Raw genomic sequence first — 22,153 nt, forward strand, 5'->3', positions numbered from 1 at the left:
TAACTATCATTTCCACTAATTTCCAGTCTATTCTGAACACCTCACACCTCACAATATTGTTTTTAGGCCAAAAGGTTGCACCGAGGTAGCTGGATGTCTAAGCTAAGCGACATAAGTGGGCGGCACAAACACGTGGCCCATCTAGTAGTGGCACTGCAGTGGCAGACAGGATGGCAGTTTGAAAAACTATGCCCCAAAGAGCACATAATGCCAAAAAAAGAGGTGCAAGATGGAATTGTCCTTGGGCCCTCCCACCCACCCTTATGTTGTTGAAATAGGACATGCGCACTTTAACAAACCAATCATTTCAGCAACAGGGCCTACCAAACTACTGTGGCTGAAATGATTGGTTTGTTTGGGCCCCCACACCAAAAAAGCAATTCATCTCTACCTGTACAAACTAAGCTGGCTCTACTGAGGCTATTTGTCGTCCTCATCCTCATCCTCTGATTCCTTGCCCCCTTCAGTGTGTACTTCCTCATCCTCACACATTATCAATTCGTCCCCGCTGGACTCCACAACCACAGATCCCTCTGTAGTCTCTGGAGGCCAGTGCTGGTCTTGATTGAAGAATTGATAATTCATTTTTATGAACATCATTTTTTCAACGTTTTGCGGAAGCAACCTCCTTCGCCGCTCACTGACCAGGTTCCCCGCTGCACTAAAGACTCTTTCCGAGTACACACTGGAGGGGGGACAACTCAGGTAAAATAGAGCCAGTTTGTACAGGGGCTTCCAAACTGCCTTTTTTTCCTGCCAGTAAAAATAAGGACTGTCTGACATGTCTACTTGGATGGTGTCAGCAAAGTAATCCTCCACCATTTTTTCAATGGTGACAGCATCCAATGCAGCGACAGTAGACATGTCTGCAATGGTTGGCAGGTCCTTCAGTCCGGACCAGATGTTATCAGCATCCCCGCCAGCGGGTCGTTTAGGAAAACTCAGCTTTTTCCTCGCAGCCACAGGTGGGGAAGAAAATGAAGGAGGAGCTGTTGGCATGTCACGGTCCTCTTCAGAGGACAATCTCCTGACCAGCAGGTCTTTGCACCGCTGTAGACTTGTGTCCGCCGGAAACAGAGACAAAACATATGCTTTAAACCGAGGATCGAGCACAGTGGCCAGAATGTATTCCTCTGACTTTAATAGAGTGACCACCCTCGGATCCTGGCAAAGCGTACGAAAGGCTTCATCCACAAGAGCTACATGCTTTGTGGAATTGCAATGCTTTAACAGCTCCTCCCTCACTTTCTCCAGCTGCTTCTGCAACAGCCTGATCAGGGGAATCACCTGACTCAAGCTGGCAGTGTCGGAACTGACTTCTCGTGTGGCAAGTTCAAAGGGCTGGAGAACCTTGCACAACACGGAAATCAGTCTCCACTGCGCTTGACTCAGGCGCATCCCCACTCCTTTGCCTATGTCAGAGATGGCTGTGTAGGCTTGAATGGCCTTTTGCTGCTCTTCCATCCTCTGCAGCATATAGAGGGTGGAGTTCCAGCGCGTCAAAACCTCTTGTTTGAGGTGATGGTAGGGCAGGTTCAGGCTTTTTTGATGTTGCTCGAGTCTGCGGTAGGCACTGACAGAATGCCGAAAGTGACCAGCAATTTTGCGGGCCACCGCAAGCATATCCTGCACACCCCTGTCACTCTTCAGGTAATGCTGCACCACCAAATTTATTGTGGGGGCAAAACATGGGACTAGCTGGAAATTGCCCATATGTAATGCCCGCACAATTTTACTGGCATTGTCCGACACCACAAATCCCCAGGAGAGTGTAAGTGGGGTAAGCCACTGCGAGATTATTTCCCTCAGTTTCTCTAAGAGGTTGTCAGTGTTGTGCCTCTTATTAAAACCGGTGATACACAATGTTGCCTGCCTTGGAATGAGCAGGCGTTGTGGAGATGCTGCTACTGATGCAGCTGCTGCTGTTCCTGCGGAAGGCGATGCATCTACCCAGTGGGCTGTCAGTCATATAGTCCTTAGTTTGCCCTGAACCACTTGTCCACATGTCCGTGGTTAAGTAGACAGTGGGTACAACCGCATTTTTCAGAGCACTGAGGACACTTTTCGTACTTCTCTGTACATCCCGGGTATCGCCTGCCTAGTGAAGTGGAATCTCGACGGGATTTGGTACCGGGGACACAATACCTTCATCAGCCGTCTAAATCCCACTCCACTGATGGCGGACACCAGACGCACGTCTAACAGCAACATAGCTGTTACGGCCGCAGTTATCCGCTTTGTCATAGGATGACTACTGTCGTACTTCGTGCTCATGGCAAACGACTGTTGTACGGTCAACTGTTTGGTGAAAGACGTAGCATTCTTATGACATCCCCTCTGGGAAGATGACCGACTACCAGCAGCAACAGCAGCAGCTGCAGTAATAGGCGTACCGCTGCAGGGTCCTCCGGAAGAATCCCAGTTTTAAGAGGACTCAGTCATGCCGGTGACATGGACTGCAGGACTATCTCTGATCGAGATTGTGTAAGAAATTGACGAGGAGGGTGTTGCTGGTGTGGATACAACAGGACCAAGGGATTTAGGTGTCCCTATACTGCTGACGGTCCTAGCCACAGGTCTTGAACTAAACACTGAATTATGAAGGTTCTTCAGGTGACGTATAAGGGAGGATGTCCCTAGGTGGCCAAGATCCTTACCCCTGCTTATTTGAGCTTTACATAAGGTACATAAGGCCATACATTTGTTGTCCGGGTTGGGAAAAAAATAACTCCAGACCGAAGAGGTGGATTTTTTGGTCTTCTGCCCAGGCATGACGATGGGCTTTTTCATCCCATGGACAACAACTGTTTCCCCCCCTGGTGCCTCATTTAAGATAACCACATCAGCATCCTCCTCGTCAAATTCCTCTTTAGCGCCAGCTACATCAATATCCTCCTCCCGGTGTATAACATTCACACCTTCATTAGCCAAATCTGTAACTGGACTGTGGGTGATCCTTCCAGCATATGCAGAGGGCGTGCTGCAAATGGTGGAAGGAGCCACCTCTTCCCGTACAGTGATGGGAAGGTCAGGCTTCACAACCACCAACACCCTTGGACTCGCCTTGGGGATTTGTGATGCCATCTCTTTAGAAGGCAGAGTTGTTTGCTGTGTTGTTGATGACAGCTTAACTCTCTTAAATTTTTTAGAGGGGGGGAGGAGGAGGGCTTAGTGAAGCTGAACCACTAGTCATGAACACGGGCCAGGGCCTAAGCCATTCCTTGCCACTCCGTGTCGTAAATGGCATATTGGCAAGTTTATGTTTCTCCTCAGATGATTTTAATTTTCTTTTTTTGCTAATTTTAGTGAACTTTGGCTTTTTGGATTTTACATGCCCTTTACTAGGAGATTGGGCATCGGCCTTGGCAGACGACGTTGAAGGCATTTCATCGTCTATGTCATGACTAGTGGCAGCAGCTTCAGCATTAGGAGGAAGTGGTTCTTGATCTTTCCCTACTTTATCCTCCAAATTTTGGTACTCCATTATAGTTTAATCTCTGGTACTATTATTTCTGGACTGCAGGAACAGTGAACGTATTTATATATTGCAGTACTAATATTTTTGGACTGCAGTAACAGTGAACGTATTTATATATTGCAGTACTAATATTTCTGGACTGCAGGAACAGTGAACGTAGTAAAATATTGCAGTACTTATATTTCTAGACTGCAGGAACAGTGAACGTATTTATATACTGCAGTACTAATATTTCTGGACTGCAGGAACAGTGAACGTATTTATATATTGCAGTATTAATATTTCTGGACTGCAGGAATAGTGAACGTATTTATATATTGCAGTAGAAATTTTTTATTTTTTTATGATTTTTTAATAATTTTAAAATAACAATGGATTTAGCAGGACAGAGCACTGGACAAAGCAACACTGGACTCAGCAGGACAGAGCACAGGACAAAAGCACCACTGGACTGATCAGCAGGACAGAGCAGAGGACAAAGTAACCACTGGATTAAGCAGGACAGAGTGACAGGACACAGCAGCACCACTACAATACAACCTCCCTCTTCCCTGATCTGAGCCCGACTGAAGATGGCGGCCGCAAGCGGGGAATTTATACAAACCAAGTCTCGCAAGATCCGATGCGGGGATTTGGCGTCATAGCCTCGGTTTCATTTTTTTACCGCGGGAAATAACCGAACAGTGCTCGGAATCCCCTCGGATTGCGCTAATCCGAGCCCGCTCATCTCTAATGTAAAGCCATGTTTGGGAAACATATGTCGTATCCTGATACTAAAAATAACTCAGACCTCAGGGAGCTGGCTTACCCTGTGAGGCTGTGTCCAAATTGTATAAAAAAAGAGACCTTGTACACTGAATTGCATCATCATTCTTGTTCCATCTGACCTGATCACTGGTACCTTCAATCAGTGTGACTGCAAATTAACATCACTTCAAAGATTTGCTTGAAAACGTCTTCCATGCTGAAAATCCTGTGACCTACAGATTAGACTCAAAACCTTATCTGTTTCCGGCTGTCTGAGGTTTGGACTCCGCTTCCCAGCACCAGCGCTCTGCCCGCTACCATAGCAGCTCTGGCCAGTGTGATAGGCCAGGGGTTCCATCCACAGCAACCATGATCCATAGTAAGTGGTCAGGGGTACCAGCCCAGGAGTACCAGCGAGTGGGTACCCTAGCAGTGACAGTTACTCAGAAGGAAACTGTCAGACGCCGTCTCCGTGCTCTGTCTGCCGCACAGAGACAGACGTCTGCTTCTGTTACAGAGCGCTCGGTTGCCAGGCAACCAGGCGTACTTCCGGGTCAGCGGTCGCGCGTTCCGTTGCTAGCTAGGCAACGGAACGCTTCCCAGTTACTCCGGCGGTGGTGTTTAGCGTCACCACCGCCAATGATTGGACTGCAGCTGTATAAAAGCCTCACTCTGGCACATGGAGAGTGCCAGAGTATTAGGTCTCATCCTAGCTCCACCGTTCCTGTGTACCGTTTCCACCACTTCCTGTGTATTACCCGGCTTGTTACTTACTACTCCTGTTCTGTGCTCCCTGTGAACTTGACTTCGGCTTGATATTTGATTCTTCCTCCTGTGCTTCTGACCGCGACCCGGCTACCCTGACTACGGCTTTGAACTTTCCCTTGCACATCTCCTGAATTCACGGTTTGGACCCGGCCTGTACGACACCGCTTTCATCTACTGCTTCACTGATTACTTCCTTGGAGGACCGTGACCTGCGTGTTCCCGCAGCTAAAGACCACACTTCCTTGCGGGGGTCCCTGGTGAAGACCAGGAACACGTTAGACTCCGCACCTCTTTGGTGAGTAGTGCAAAAACCAGTAAGCAAATACCCTAATCTGTGACAGAAACCCGGTACTGGATGCCGGTAAGGAGCAACAGACAGGGTGGCAAAGGCGGTCCATCCTGTCAGACCACTGTATATACCCAACATTCCAGGCACTCCAAAAAGGAATAGAAAAAATCAGAACCCCGGCATTAAAGTGATGTAGCCCAATTCTCAATAAATTAATAATAGTATACAGAGCAATAGGGTATAGAAAGCCACTGGCCAAGAGGGAGATGTTGCAGTCTCCTAATTGAATGGCCGTGCGGCCATCTATTTTACTATACTCCAAAAATAATATATTATTGACCCTGTTGCTCTCTTGAGATTTTGCATAGATAGGAAATCTCTGCAAAAGATGACATGGATAATGTTAAAGCCTTCTTGGCAGTATTTAAGAGGATTGCCAGGTGAGAGGAGTTGTTATCGGACCAATGGGCAGAGGTGCTAGCACCCTTTTTGATGTGTGAACACCAAAAATCTTATTTTGGTCTCGATAATTATTCCAAGTTAAAGAGGGAAATATTGTACATTCAGGGGTAAGCAACGCTGTACATGCACTATGAGTGCATGACTCAACCTTTTGCACTGACCAGCCTGCACGATCACAAATGTACCAATTGATTCACCTGGTGAGGAAGTGGCTACAACACTTTTGAAGAACGTTGTCACAGTAAATATGTTTGCTCACTACCACCCATAATTTAATGCTTGGTAGGACAATTAGGTATCCAAGACGCAGAACAGTTTGTAGTCTGAAACCTTTCCATTGAGTTGACAGAGGTCTTACTTGGTCCCCTGAATGACTGAATTTCAGGAGAAAATTGGCCAGTGAGACTGTTCCTTATTCCCTGCTGGGAAATAGTCCTTTAACCGGGGCTGGTTTTGAGAAGACTCATGGATCCCAAATTGGGACTCTCCAGCTTAAAATTTTTACAACCAGTGCTGGTCTCTTTCAACTTTGTCACCACTGTAGTCCCAGCCTTACAATCAAGAATTCCACAAGACCACTGTCCGTAATACCATTTGTGACAAGATGGACATACTTTCCCAACCTGTGAGGCGTTTACAATGGCTTAGCGTTTCACTTACCATCTAAAACCTATAGTTCCTGATCACCAAAACAGTTTTTTACTTTTCTAGTATAGCTACATTTTTACTTGCCCTGTGCATTTTTGTTAATATATGCTTGATCTAACACTCACAATATATGAACAGGTCCCATATGTAGAGAGCCTTATACTACCGTGCTATTTTTATTCCCCCCTTTGAGAGAAGATTTTTCACCCTTTCCTAGCCAGATCAGTTTTCACTGTTTTCACTACATTGTTTTTCATTAGGCTTAACTATACTAAAAGGAAGGGGGTAAACAACCCGCACCAGGTACTATAAATAGATATTATCCCTAATAGAAACTATTCAAGGGAAAGAAATGTATTCTTGAAGGGTGCACCCTACACTAGGTAACATGTATATAATTAGCAGAGAGAAAGCAAAGTGTATTTAGAGGCACTCCAGGATAATATAGAATTAAAATATAACTTTTAATAGAATAATATTAAAACGATTGGAAACAGAAAGGAGCGAAATATGAAAAAGTGAAAAAAATAAATAGTGATTATAAAATTATGTGCATTTATGTTATTTTAAAAATGCAATTTTAGTTGCATGGCTTCACTGTTGTCACCGATTATCTATTAATCTAAATTGATCACTATGTAGAATGTGTGTCTTAGTCACAGAAAATAGATTGTATAAGACTTGGTAGATACAAATAGGTCTAAAATAACCACAGCTCATGCAGACCCTTAATAAGGAAATCCTGCATCTATATAGGTTAATTATTGTGACTGGATCACTATTAAATAACTTTGGGTAAAAATTTATTTAAAGCGAATAGCGCAGGGCACTTATTTATGTAATTGCATTTGCACTTATTCTTGTTTAGTGTAAGATAGGAAATCGTTATTTCTGAGACCAGGGAAGAAATTTGAAGTGTCATGCCTTCCCTGGCCAAAGACCTCATCAGGGGGTCGTTACTGTGTGGCCTTTTCCAGAGTGAATTTTATAGATAAGTGTAAATTTTGTTAGCCTTGAAATGTATGTAAATTCATGTTTGTGTCAATAGAGTATATCCTGTTTCTAAAAATAGACTATTTCTGATCTGTATAAAAGAGGAGCTCTGTGAGCATGTTAGTGTTCTTCTGAATTGTCATCTGACCTGATCACACTGGAACCTTCCACCAGTGTGGGTGAGCAAATAAACCATCTTGCTTGAAAGACCTGCTTGGAATCATCGTCAATATTGCTGTTTTCCTGTGATCTACAGATTAGACCCTAAAATCTAATCCGCTCTCCAGCTGTCTCTGTGGTTTGGATACAAGCTATTCCAGTGCCAACGCTCTGCGCTACCCAGCAGCCCTGGTTAGTGTGATAGGCCAGGGGGGATCCATTCACAGCAAACCGGATCCATAATAAGAGGTCCGGAGTTACCAGCCAGGTACACCAGCAAGGAGACACGCTAGCCACGTCAGTTACGCAGAAGAAACCCGGTTCTGGGTGCCGGTATAGGAGCCCAGTGGTGGCATCTCGTGTAAGCCCCTCCTACTGCGGCAAGAAGGCGCTTTTTGGATAAGTAAAGTGAACGGTGGCAAAGTAAGTCCAGCCGGTTCCCAGCAACAACAGACGGTGACATAGGCGGTCCATCCTGTCACAAATAACTTTTGGGAAAAATGTATTTAAAGCAAATAGCGCAGGGCACTTATTTATGTAATTGCGCGTGCACTTATTTTGATATTGTGTGTGTGTGTGTGTGTGTGTGTGTGTATATTGTGAGATATGAACTCGTTATCTCTGAGACCAAGGTAGAAAAGTTGTTTTCTGTTTAACCTTGCTATAGGATATGCCTATTTCTGATGTATATATCTGATACAATGAGCCTTTGTTTACAAAGCCTCTTGTGTATTGTGATGTGGGAAACTAGCTTGTTTTGGGGTTTTGTTGTTTTGTGTGAATGTGTTCCGAACGGTCTGATGAAAGGCCACATGTTAATTAGATCTTTTGATGTGTGAAGGTCCAATATTGAAGGCAGGAACTTTTAATTAAGACTGGCTCCTGGATTCTTTGCATCTGAAAACCAGGTGTAGGACATCACAGCGTTTCTACAATTTCTCAGATAAATGTAAATATCGTTAGCTTTGCAATTCATGTAAATTTATGTTATGCTAAGCAGAGTTACATCATGATTCTAAAAATAGACTATTTTTGAACTGTATAAAAGATGAGCTGTGTGAGCATGTAAGTGTTCTTCTAATTTTTTATCTTGCCTGATCACACTGGTATCTTCCACCAGTGTGTGAGAGCAAATAAACCATCTTGCTTCAAAGACCTGCTTGGAATCATCTTCAATATTGCTGTATTCCTGTGATCTACAGATTAGACCCTAAATCTAATCCGTTCTTCGGCTGTCTCTGAGGTTTTGGACCCAAGCTTTTTCATTACCACCGCTCTGCCTGCTACCCAGCAGCCCTGGTCAGTGTGATAGGCCAGGGGGGGATCCATTCACAGCAACCCGGATCCATAGTAAGAGGTCCGGAGTTACCAGCCCAGGTACACCAGCAACGAGACACGCTAGCAGCGTCGGCTAAGCAGAAGGAACTCGGTTCTGGATGCCGGTATAGGACTCCAGTGGTGGCAGCTCTTGTAAGCCCCTCCAATAGGGCGCATTTGTGATAACGAAAGGGAACTTTGGCAAAGTAAGCCCAGCCAGTTCCCAGCAACAACAGACAGGGTGGCATAGGCGGTCCATCCTGTTACAATTATCAAGTAATAAGCATGCCAGGATAACTGCATGAAGTCTCTAAATGCTTCACATGTCCTGTAATAGCGGGATTTTGTGTATTACCCTACCTATCATTAATCTGGGGAGCGGTTCAGGAAAGGAGCCATAGAATCGGGATACAGTGAAGCGAGACGCCAACGCGCATTTCGCTCTTAAGCTTTTTCAAGGCTGAGTTGCAGGGAAATTGACAGCTTTTATATATTCAGAAAGATGGGTGTGTCTATAAATATTTGAACCAATAGTAGTGTCTCCCCAGTATAAAGTTGAGTGGCATTTCCTTTAGCCAATCACAACTATCCTTAAACGGCAAGGAGGTAAATATATCGTTCTGAGTCCTGGCCAATAATAACACTTTCACTTTTTCATATTTCGCTCCTTTCTGTTTCCAATTGTTTTAATATTATTCTATTAAGTTATATTTTAATTCTATATTATCCCGGAGTGCCTCTAAATACACTTTGCTTTCTCTCTGCTAATTATTAACTTTTTCTATATCTTTTAGACAACAAATGCAAATTTCAGATTGTCTTTTTGAGAATATATAGTTTTTACTTTGTAGCATAATTTAATAAATATGCTTTTAATCTATGTCCATTATGTAAAAAAAGTATCGGGCAAGAATGTCAAAAATACAGTTTTTCGTTTGCTTTTCCTTAGTTACTACCATGCAGTTTGTTAAAACTAAATAATATACCGCTTTATATTTTTCCAGAATCTCCATGTGATGTTGAAGACTGTTATAATATTATGTGCAGCAATTTAAATGCCAATCAGATGGTTTCTGACAGAAGCATTTAACAGCCATACCCAGTGCTGGCGGGCAGAGAGGATATATGCTGACCACCCAGCAGAAAGTAGTTCTGCATTTGATAGTCATTAAGGAGTACCAAATTACAATATTTTACAATACAGTATTAAAACTTGGATCTACATTAGACGGTCCACATGGGGATGTAATAAACAAGCCAGTACTTTGTCACTTTGCAAAAGGTGTAGATTTATCAAGTCCTTTTGTCCGCTGGCTACTGTTTCTAGTAATAGCTCCAGCTTTGTTCTTACATGCAAGTTTCCTTATTTTGTTTGCTTATGTAATTTTGTATTTCTTGTTCATATTTGATCGTGTAAATGTGTGTCTGATGTCTGTGTTATCTGTTACGTATATAATAGCATTTGTTTATGTGCAAGAGTATTTGTATTCATGTATATGTGCTACTGTGAGTTTGCGTTACTATTGTGAAGCATATTTTCAAAATATAATGTATATTTCCACAAGTGCAAATAAAGGAAAAATAAAAATCTTTTGAATTTCTCTTCATGTACACATACCTGTATCCTATACACTTTGTTCTTTCTATTTTCTCTGAATTAGTCACTTGCTGTTCTACGGAGAGTATGCTTGCAAATGGACATTTTGTGACTGCAATTAATCTTTAACTCAACCGATGTTTATGTGTTTAGATTTGGTTTTAACAAGTAAACGATCTCCAGATTCTCACCTATTTCATGCTTGGGAGTACGTAAATAAATGCACAGCATTCTATAAAAATAACCAAAAACTGGTTTTGAGCAATAGTACAATAGCAGAAACAAATAGATGTTGTCTGGCAACGTCTATTTGTTTCTGCTATTGTACTGGGCCATCGTGCTTTCATTTATGTTGTAAACAGAAACCTGAAGAGTCACGAGTAGATGTGCTTCCATAACTTTCATAATACAATGCTTGTTAGATTTTGTTGGGTCTTGTGATTTAAAAGTAAAATAACATGATTTGTTTCTTTCTATTTAAGGTCTCCCTGAGTTCATTAAAAAGCCCACTGATGAAATTGGCGTTTCCGGGGGTGTGGCCTCCTTTGTGTGCCAAGCTACTGGAGATCCCAAACCCCGAGTCACATGGAACAAGCGAGGCAAGAAAGTAAACTCCCAACGATTTGAGGTGAGACTGTCAGCTTGGCTTTATCAGGATATCTGTTGCTAAACTGCATTTAAGAATTTCTCGCATTGACACAGAGTTCATGCTTTGGGCAATGGTTGAAGTACAAAAAAGGTAATAATCTAGGCACACTTCTTGTGTTAGTATTTATAATGCATGATGTATGTTAAAATAGAGATGCTGGAACAATAATCAGTTAAGAGTCCTTTATTTATTAAAATAACAGTTCAGAATGCTAACTGTGCAGCCAATGAATTTCATGGCCTGTGCTTTGTTTATTTGGAATTATAGTATTTGTTTTATCCTTATTTTCTATTTATTTAATTTTTTTTATTGTACACTGAATTGTACTGTTCACTGTTGTTTCAGTATGTTATTTTAATAAGTAAAGGCCCTGTTTAACGGATTTTGCTCCAGCATCTCTATTTTAACATACATTACGCCTTATTGATAATTACTAACACAAGGAGTGCGTCTAGATTATTACTGCTTTTAACAAGTGTGTTTGGGAGATCCACAAATCAAGGGCAGCACCCCATGTAAATATCCACTTTAAGGCAGTGCTATTTTTGCTGAAAATATTTTTAAATTTTAATGTTTATAGCATACTTGCCCACTATTCCGGAATGCCTCCTGGGAGCCTCAGTGACATGATTCATCGTGTCATTTTGGCCCCGACCCCATGAGAAATGTTGAATTTTTAATATTTGGAGGCTTCAGTGAAAATGGAAAGCTGGAAAGGTTTCACCCCCCCCTCCCCCCCTAAGATTAGTCACACCCTTTTCCCTTCCAACCTCCCCTCTGGGATCTCCCAGAGGCTCAAATATTGAAAGTTGGTAAGTACACAAACATGAAACATCAACATACTAGTTCCTATTTAAATGTTTTCCGGCAGTGTGTCCAACTAAAATTGGAGGCTATCTACCCTTGTGAAAAAATATTACATTTTCCACATTACATATATTTTGTAAACCGAGCAATACATTTTTAAGGGTGTGGTTGGATCACTTATAAATAAATTATAGTATAAATTTATTTAAAAGAAATAGTGCAGGGCGCTTATTTATAAAAGTACAAATGTGCTTATTTTTTATATTGTGCATATTCTGGTATAGGAAATGTCTTATTTAAAAGTACAAATGTGCTTATTTTTTATATTGTGCATATTCTGGTATAGGAAATGTCTTATTTGGGGTCTTGTAACTTTGCTAGAGAAAATCTCTAATTAGGCATATGTGGGGAGGGAGTTTGCTGATAGCAGGAAATGCTTACTAAGTTTTTTGATGTGAAGTGTCATATGCCTGCTCTGGCCTGAAGGTCTGAAGGCCCGGCAGGGAGCTGTACTTGTATGCTGGTTAAAGTGAAAGGAAATCTCTGATCATTGTTGACTGGATCACATATAAATAACTTCTGGTATGAATTTATTTAAAGGAAATATTGCAGGGCGCTTTTTTATAAAATTGCATATGCACTTATTTTTTTTATATTGTATATATTCTGAGATAGGAATTTGTTATTTCTGAGACCAGGGTAGAAATCGTTTTTCCTGTTTTAACCTTACTAAAGGGTATGCCTTATTTCTGATACATATGTCTGATGAAATAGGCCTTTGTGGATGGAGGTCTTGTGTGTATTGGGATGTATTTAGTATGGAAGTTTCATTGTTTGGGATTTGTAAGGTTGCTAGTGGAAACCTCTAATTAGGCATATGGGAAGGGAGTCTGATAGCAGAAAGTGCTAACAAAGTTTTGTGATGAAATGTCATGCCTGCTCTGGCCTAAGGCCCAGCAGGAGGTCGTTACTGTGTGGCCTTTTGTCCAGAGTGAATTTCATAGATGAGCGCAAATTTTCTTAGTTTTGCAATGCATGTAAATCCATGTTTGTATAAATAGGGTACATACTGATGCTAAAAATAGCCTGTGTCTGAAATGTATAAAAGGCACTAGCTTGCATTTGAAATTTGTTCTTCTGATTTTCATCTGACCTGATCACACTAGTACCTTCAATCCATGTGAGAGCAAATAAACATCTTGCTTCAAGATCTGCTTGAAATCATCTTCAATCTCGCTGTATTCCTGTGACCTGCCGATTAGAGCCTAAATCTAATCCGTTCGCCGGCTGTTTCTGAGGTTTGGACCTAAGCTTTCTGGTACCACCGCTGTGCCTGCTACTCATGCAGCCCTGGTCAGTGTGATAGGCCAGGGTGGACCATCCACAGCATCCCTGATCCATAGTAAGAGGTCAGGAGTTCCAGCCCAGGCACACCAGCAATGTTATATGCTAGCAGCGCCAGTTACCCACAAGAAACCCGGTACTGGATGCCGGTAAGGAATCCAGTGGTGGAAGCTAGTGTAAGCCCCTCCTACTGCGGCAAGAGGGCTCATTTGGGATAACGAAAGGGAACGTTGGCAAAGTAAGCCCAGCCAGTTCCCAGCAACAACAGACAGGGTGGCATAGGCGGTCCATCCTGTCACAAGAGTGATTTAGGATATCGGAGTACTGCAAATGTTGTTAAATATAAATTGCATTTAAATCCATGTTTGGGGAAACACATTGCATCCTGATACTAAAAATAACCGAGACTTCAAAGGGCTGGCTTACCCTCTATAAGGCATTGTCCAAAACTGTATAAAACAGCACTGGTTTGTAGTGAAATGTATCATTCTTGTTCCATCTGAATTCAGATCACTGATTCCTTCAACCAGTGTGACTTGTCCTTGTTAGAGCTACTTGAGCAAATAAACATCACTTGATTCAAAAACCTGCTTGACAACTTCCTCCATGCTAATTAAATCATATTTTGCTTCAATTCTGACCATACCATGCGATTGGACTTGTATAACTCTATCTTGCCTTCAACTAAATATTGAAATTGCTTCACTTCTGAACCGATGACTCCTTCAGGTCATTCCCTGCGTTTGATTTAACCATCATACTTACAGTGTTACTCCCACATCTGTTGTTCATAGTGACCATGAAGGAAGGTTGTGGCCATGTTAATGTTCTCAGATTCAAATCTCAACTTTAAAGCTGTGTTTATTAAAGCCAATCAGCTACATTACACAGCTATCAATATTAATAAATAAATCTCACATCACCTTGTCTCCTACTTTGACTCTTTGCTGCATGGTTCTATAGATTAATTCTGTTGATTCTATTTCCTCTCTATAACAGTTTGCTGACTACTTTGATAAGTTGAAAAGGTTATTTGTCGCTACTCTGGCTCTGATCTCTCTCTGCCCAGATTTAGCTTCTGACTGTACCTAAGTGCTTTCAACTCCTCTTAATCTTTGGGCATTGTATCCTATCTTTTTCAAGCATTCACAGGTTTTCACTAATCCTTAAAAAACAAAAAACATGGTCCTTTATGCTCTTCAGCTTTAAAATCATAGAATGCATCATCTTTTTGCTACTGTTTTTCTATTTCTGTATCCATTATCATTTGAACCAACTGGAGTTTGGTTTTGTGTAGATTTGTTGCCAAATGTTACCCCTGTAAAATGTCAAGAAACCTCTTCTAAAGCCAAAGGTCATTTTTTATTTACCATTTTACTAGACACTTCGGGGCATATTCAATTGTCGCAGGTTTCCGCGGCGTTAAAACTACTACCGTTACTACGGTATTAGTTAGCTGGATTTCAGTTTGCGGCTCAGGGAGCCGCGAGCTGAAATCCAGCAAGGAAACTACCGTAATAACGTTTTTTCAGCGCACTATTACCATAATAACGGTAATAGTGTGAGCGCCGCAAGATTTTTGGCGTTTCCACCGACAATTGACTATGCCCCTTCTAGTCACAATAAAAAGACTTTTGCATGGCCTTACGATTTCTTACTTGAAGAATTACATCCTCCTGCAATCTGGCCCACCTAGTTTTGCCATCTATTACTGTTCTACTGCTGTGACTGTGACACTCCTCTCTGCTCCTTCCTCGCCCCTCCATTTTGTTACTGCTCAGTATTCTCAAATCATTATTGTGGCATACTTTTGTCAACTGCATAATTTACAAAGTCTATATTCTTACTTTCGAAACACTACATAGCTGTCTCGCCTTACATTTCATCTATTGTGTGTGTGTGTGTGTGTGTGTGTGTGTATCTTTCTCCCTGGGTGCACTCTTTACTCTTTTCAAAGCTGAATGTTCTATAAACAGTTTCTTAGCACTGCTAAATGACACGTAATTAAGAAACGCCATCTCTACTACAACGTAATCTGTATATATCAAACATCAAATTCAAATTAAAATTATTCTTCATTATTTGGTATTTGTTTCATTGTTTGGAGCAATCCTCTTGCCCTTTATTAATGCCTACATTAATGTGACAGGATGGACCGCCTATTCCACCCTGTCTGTTGTTGCTGGGAACCGGCTGGACTTACTTTGCCATCGTTCCCTTTCGTTATCCAAAAAGCGCCTTCTTGCCACAGTAGGAGGGGCTAACATGAGCTGCCACCACTGGGCTCCTATACCGGCACCCAGAACTGGTTTTCTTCTGCGTAACTGACGCTGCTAGCGTGTCTCCTTGCTGGTGTACTTGGCTGGTAACTCCGGACCTCTTACTATGGATCCGGGTTGCTGTGAATGGATCCCCCCTGGCCTATCACACTAACCAGGGCTGCTGGGTAGCGCAGAGCGTTGGCACTGGAATAGTTTGGGTCCAAACCGCAGAAACAGCCGGAGAACGGATTAGATTTTATGGTCTAATCTGTAGATCACAGGAAAACAGCAATATTGAAGATGATTCCAAGCAGGTCTTTCAAGCAAGATGGTTTATTTGCTCAAACACACTGGTGGAAGGTCCCAGTGTGATCAGGTCAGATGACAATTCAGAAGAACACTAACATGCTCACAGAGCTCCTCTTTTATACAGTTCAGAAATAGTCTATTTTTAGAAACAGGATATACTCTATTGACACAAACATGAATTTACATACATTTCAAGGCTAACAAAATTTAGACTTATCTATGAAATTCACTCTGGCAAAGTCCACACAGTAACGACCCCCTGCTGGGTCTTTGGCCAGAGCAGGCATGACACTTCATCACAAAACTTCGTTAGCACTTTCTGCTATCAGACTTCCTTGCACATGTCCTAATTGCAGGTTTCCACAAGCAACCTTACAAATCCTAAACAACGACACTTCCATACTAAATACATCCCAATACACACAAGACCTCCATCCACAAAGGCCTATTGTATCAGTTATATGCATCATAAATAGGCATTTTCTATAGCAAGTTTAAACAGATACAAATTTCTCCCCTGGTCCCAGAAATAACGACTTCCTATCTTGCACTAAACAAGAATAAGTGCAAATGCAATTACATAAATAAGTCTAATGTATCAGTTGTATGCATCATAAATAAGGCTTATCCTTTAGTAAGGTGAAAACAGGAAAGACCAACTTGTCTACCCTGGTCTCGGAGATAACGACTTCCTATCTTACAAAAAACAAAAATAAGTGCCTATGCAGTTATATAAATATGCGCCCTGCGCTATTTCCTTTAAATACATCTTTACCAAAAGTTATTTATCAGTGATCCAGTCACAATTAACCTATAACATTTTTAAAGCATTTGTTAATTGTATTCTAAAATGAAGCACTATTTACTTTACCCATTTAATCCTAGTTGTATCAACCTTTTAGAGTGTAAACTTTTCAGGAAAAGTCTTCTATTCTGATATTTTTCTCCTCGTTTTGTATGCATAAATCCAAATTGGATCCTTCTCATAACAAAAGCAATTAGGCTGATTATTTTGCCTCTGATTTATTAGGACACCCCAGTAGACCACATACGAGAGTATAGTATATTTTCTAGGTAATGCTTACTCAGCTCCTATCTTTAACCCTTACAAGTCCTGTTATCTATTTTTGTGGCTTATTAATTATCTCCGTTTAATAAATCTTTAAAAATGCACGGTTAGGGCTCTTTGATGACTGATGTTGACAACCCCTGGTGTGGAGACACGTTTCTGGGTTGCCCCCTCGTGGGTACAATACGCTTAGGCAAAGTATTAGGTACAAATATAAAACTGTGGTTTATATTACATATAAATATGCATGAATCAACATACAGATTATAGCAAAATATTAGCAAATTACAGCCTTATGATTACCTGCTAGCTAAACCTTGGTTGGTAGTTACTCTGTGTGGGGCTTAATCTCCAGGCTGCTGATGACCATGCGGATTTTGCTTTGCAAAGGTACTGCGGGTTAACTCTGGCAGCAGTCCTGTGTCTTACTGCAAGGGATACTGGCTCACACAGCTCCCTGCGCCAAGGACTTTCCTCACTAAAGCATCCGCAGATCCAAGCCAGATGTCACACACTTTCTCAGCCATCCTTCTTCGTTCTTTATAGCTGTTTAACACATGAAGTCTAATGGGTTGAGAGGAAATGTCTAGTCCTCTGCACACAATGTAGTGTGTGTGATCAGATAACCAGCAACTCTGCAGAGAGCAGATTTGCTAATTATTGTTGTAGACACATTGTATTTGCATGTCTGCATATACCATACTTGCCAACCTTATGTTTGCAGGGTCCGGGAGTTCCTGGAGGGCACGAGGAGTGTATGGGCATAGGGGGCGGGGCTTCATCAATTGCATAATTTTGGCCCCGGCCCCAGTGACGTAGTGTCTGTTTTGGGTCTTTTTAAGACCCCAAACAAGCATTACATTGTGGGGGACAGGGCTAATATGACGCGATGCGAAATGAACATCACTCTGTGCTTCAAGATCCTGCTTGACAACTTCTTCAATATTGCTGTAATCCTGTGACCTACAGATTAGACCCAAAATCTAATCCATTTCCGACTGTCTGAGGTTTGGACCCATCTCTCCAGTACCACCGCTCTGCCACTACCCAGCAGCGATGGTCAGTGTGATAGGCCAGGGGGGATCCATCCACAGCACCCTGATCCATAGTAGGCAGTCGGGTACCAGCCCAAGTGTACCAGCACGGGAATACACTAGCAGTGACAGTTACCCAGAAGGAACGTGGTTCTGGATGCCATAAAGGAATCCAGTGGTGGCAGCAGGCTCCTCCTACTGCGCCAAGAGCATATTCGGAATAACGTAAGGGGACGGTGGCACAGTAATCCCAGCCGGTTCCCAGAAACAACAGACAGGGTGGCATAGGCGGTCCACCCTGTCACAGATGTAACTGTTGGCAAGCGGTGGGATAACCGCAGGCGGCTTTTCTTTTACCAGTCAGGAGAGCCGAGTTATTCAGGAGAGGAATAACTGAAAGCAGGAGAACACACAGGTGTCTGATTACACCAATGTATCCAGGGCGGATCTTGAGACTCTGTGCAATGCCAAGGACATTGACCTCACCCATTCACCGAACAGTGCGCAGATGAGAGAGTTGCTGAGGGAATGGCAACGACAGCATGATACCCAGGTGGAGGAAACTGATGGCGGACCAAGGCGGCGGACCAGTTGACAAGCGGGTTACAAGGTGAACTAGACCCCCAGACACAAGAAAAATACGTACATTGGCGCTCATGGATGTTCATATAAGGAGTAAATTCTTCTTGCACCAACCAGATGGCATATACAAAGGAAAAACAATATATAGTGTAGTATATTTCAACAAACTGTTCTTATTGTATAGGGTTCCCAAAAAGTTCCCAATGAGAGAAGTGAGGAAGTCAAATTTCTTCAACACCCTAAGTGTTTCAATCGAAATCCTATATCCTATGTGAAAACAGTAAAAACCAGTTTCTACCCTGGTCTCAGATATAACGATTTCCTATCTCAGAATATATACAATACAAAAAAGAAGTGTGTATGCTATTATATAAATATGCTCCCTGCGCTATTTCCCTTAAATAAATTGATACCATAAGTTATTTATGAGTGATCCAGTCACAGAAGGAAATATACCTTGGCTTCCGATTGCTTTACCGCTGGTTCGTTCTGTGACATTAGGAAGGAGTCTTACCCATAGGAACGTGGTGAAACAGCTGAGTACCTTCTACATGCTTTAGAACTTGCTTTTTGCGGTATGGGCATTATCCTCACTTGTGGAGGATTCTCTGTTTTATGTTCTACTTGTTTTTATAATAGTAAAATTTGTAATACACAATGTATTATTTTTTTTTTCACGATGATGACTAAGAGATTCCTGTAAGGATTAGCGGTATATTTCCTTCAGATTGTACAATGCAAGTATAAAAGAATCTAACTTGTAAGCACATACAATATAGGATTTCAAATGAAACACTTAGGGTGTTGAAGAATTTGGATTTCTTCACTTCTCATATTGGGAACTTTTTGGGAACCCTATACAATAAGAACAGTTTGTTGAAAAATACTACACTATATATTGTTTTTTCATGATATATGCCATCTGATTGGTGCAAGAAGAATTTATTCCTTATATGAACATCCATGAGTGCCGATGTACATATTTTTCTTGTATTTTATATGTATGATTTGGTGGATATCTTGATACTGTATAGGGCTGTCTCTGGAAGTGCGCTATAATATTTTCCATTGTTTTAGTATTTATCAGACCCCCAGACAGCAGCGACCTCTACCCAGTAGACTGCACCCACACAACCAGCCCCTCTGTCCTATGATGAGCGCAGGACTGCCGGGCTAAAGATCCAGCTGGTGGCCTTAGGGGACAACGCATCTGCAACTGAGCGGGCACAGGTCATCGAGGCATGGCGCCAAGAGGGAAGGGCACCAGCCATGCAGTCTAGGGGGGGGGTGCCCCCTGGAGGATCAGGACTGTCATTTCTACCTTCCCCTAAATTTGAGGATTGTGTTGGAAATATTGATGAGCACCTGCAGGCATTTAAAAGGACCTTCAGGCTACACGCTGTACCCAGAGAGGAAAGGGTCAAGCATTTGGTGCCTACAATACAAGGACGCGCAGTGGAGGCCTACCATGTGGGTGCCCACAGAGGACTGTGCAGACTATGATATAGTGAAAAGGGCATGCCTTAAACAGTACACTTTTACCCCAGAGACCTATCTGAAATTTCGGGACCTTACCAAGAACCTCCGAGCCATCCATGAGGAGTTTGCCAACCTGCTGCGGGAGTCTGCCAGGAAGTGAGTATGCGGAGCAGGTGCCCAGACTGTGGAGGTGGTAATAGATTTGATGAGTCGAGAACAATTTCACAGCCAGTGTGCATCGAAGGTGACAAAATGGGTGCTGGACAGGAAGCCAGGCACTCTGGAAGCAGCCGCCCAGCTGGCTGATCAGTATGTGGCAGTGAGTTCATGTTGGCAGAAGTGCCAGGTTAACAGCCAACACACCAAAGGACTGTACAAACAGGGGGACACCGCTCTTCTACTCACCCCCAAAAGCACCATTTGCTAGCCACCGTCCCGTCCCTGAGAGTTATCAGAGACCACCAGAGCCCAGGCTGGAGAAGAAGTGCTACAACTGTGGGAAAACCAGTCATTTAAGGATAGACTGTCCCACAGCCCGAGCACCCCGGTTTCGTGCCCCTAATCCGAGTCCCGGGGGCCCGGCTGACTTGTTTAACTGGCGAAGGTGAGCCAGTGGGGACTGTGTTCACCTCTGCCAGCCCAACGGAGTGTGGCATGTCTGAAGGTGACTCAGCAGAGAGAGTCACTTGTTTGTCCAAAAGACCCACCAAAAACATGTGGAGGAACCCGCAGCCGGTCCAAGTGGGACCCCTGCAGGGTGAAGCACTGAGAGACTTGGGGGTCTCAATTACTATTGTGAGTCCCATCTTATTGATCCTGCTGCAGTATTGTAGGGTTGCACTGCCAAAGTTACTGTGGCAGATGGACTGGAAAAGGAAGTGACTGTCGCAAGGATTTATGTGGACTGGGGAGATGGCCAGGAGTTGCGAGATGTTGCCATTATGGATGGCCGCCCAACTGACGTGATCTTAGGCAACAATGTTGGGGTTGGAATTGTGACCGCATTTCTAAACTCTTATTTGGAGCCAAGCTACTAAATTACAGTCTTCAGGATCTATACCTGCACAACCCAGCCCAAAGGAAAAGACCACTGCTGCTAGACAACAGCCATCACCAGCGACCACAGCTTCAGCCAGAAAAGACCACATTTACTATTTCTTCAGGAAACAGCCAGCCCTATGCATCTGGAATGAATACGTTTCATATATTAAATATGTTGAAGGCATACCACAAGCGTGTGGAGTCGTTAGCAGTTTGCTGCTTACCAACTGAGGAACCAAGAAGTGACCCACTAGCTGAGCTCCTCGAAGGAAGGTGGTGTAGAGGAAGTGGGCTGGGATGAGCAGTTGAGTGCCCTCAAGATGGAGCAGCTTGAGGCAGTGCTGTGGCTCTTTACAACTCCGTTCAGTAGGAAGCCCGGTCGGACGTCCTTGGTGATGGACCATGTGGACACTGGTGAGCATAGGCCAGTTAGGCAACCTGCTTATCGGGTCTCATCAGAGGCCAAGGAAAATATATACAAGGTAGTACGGGAGATGCTTGAGCTAGGGGTGATCCAGCCTTATTCTGGATTCAGCAGCTGTGGTGTGCAGTAACATTTTGCAGAGCTCCTGAGAACCAGTGATCCCTGGGACAATGCCCAGGGAAGCATGGAGGATCCTGGGGGAGGTATGGAGACAACTCCACAGGCTTCAGGGCCTAGTCCAGGCCCACGACCGGCAGTGCAAAATCATGCTGGGGCCTCTGTTGTGGGAAAGCAGGGAAGTTAAAATGTTCAGCTAGTGACAGAAAGCATTTCCTCTGGCACGAAATCGGATGTAAGCATGATAAGGAAATCTACTGCAAAGACAGTAAAGACTCCCCAGGCTTTAAGACAAAGCCTAGACCCGAGCCCAGCTGAGCAAAGAATGTGGATTCAGCAGTGGAGTGTCATGAAAGCAGTGACCTGTGTAAAAAGGGAATGAATCTGGCCAGCGTGGAGCCAGGTACAAGTGTGGATGCAAGCGCTATCTTAAAAACGGTGTCTTTTCCAGAATCATCTTTGTTCTTAGAGAAAGACAATGAATCTGTTATTCCTGAGGTACGGCATGACAGCAGCAACAATGTGCCAAATATGACATCAGAGGTTGGTTTGGCTAGTGAAGTAACAACTAGTCAGCAG

At 42.9% G+C, this 22,153-nt stretch overlaps 1 protein-coding gene across 1 annotated transcript in view; it reads left to right on the top strand.

The window, feature by feature from the left end:
- Positions 1 to 22,153, top strand: part of LOC142149471 (receptor-type tyrosine-protein phosphatase S-like) — a 418,525-nt gene that overhangs the window by 22,576 nt on the left and 373,796 nt on the right. Inside the window, 1 exon segment of the mRNA XM_075204866.1 lies at positions 10,941 to 11,086. Coding sequence (XP_075060967.1) covers positions 10,941 to 11,086 — 146 coding nt within the window.

Source organism: Mixophyes fleayi, chromosome 1 (genome assembly GCF_038048845.1).
Source record: "Mixophyes fleayi isolate aMixFle1 chromosome 1, aMixFle1.hap1, whole genome shotgun sequence".
NCBI lineage: Eukaryota > Metazoa > Chordata > Amphibia > Anura > Limnodynastidae > Mixophyes > Mixophyes fleayi.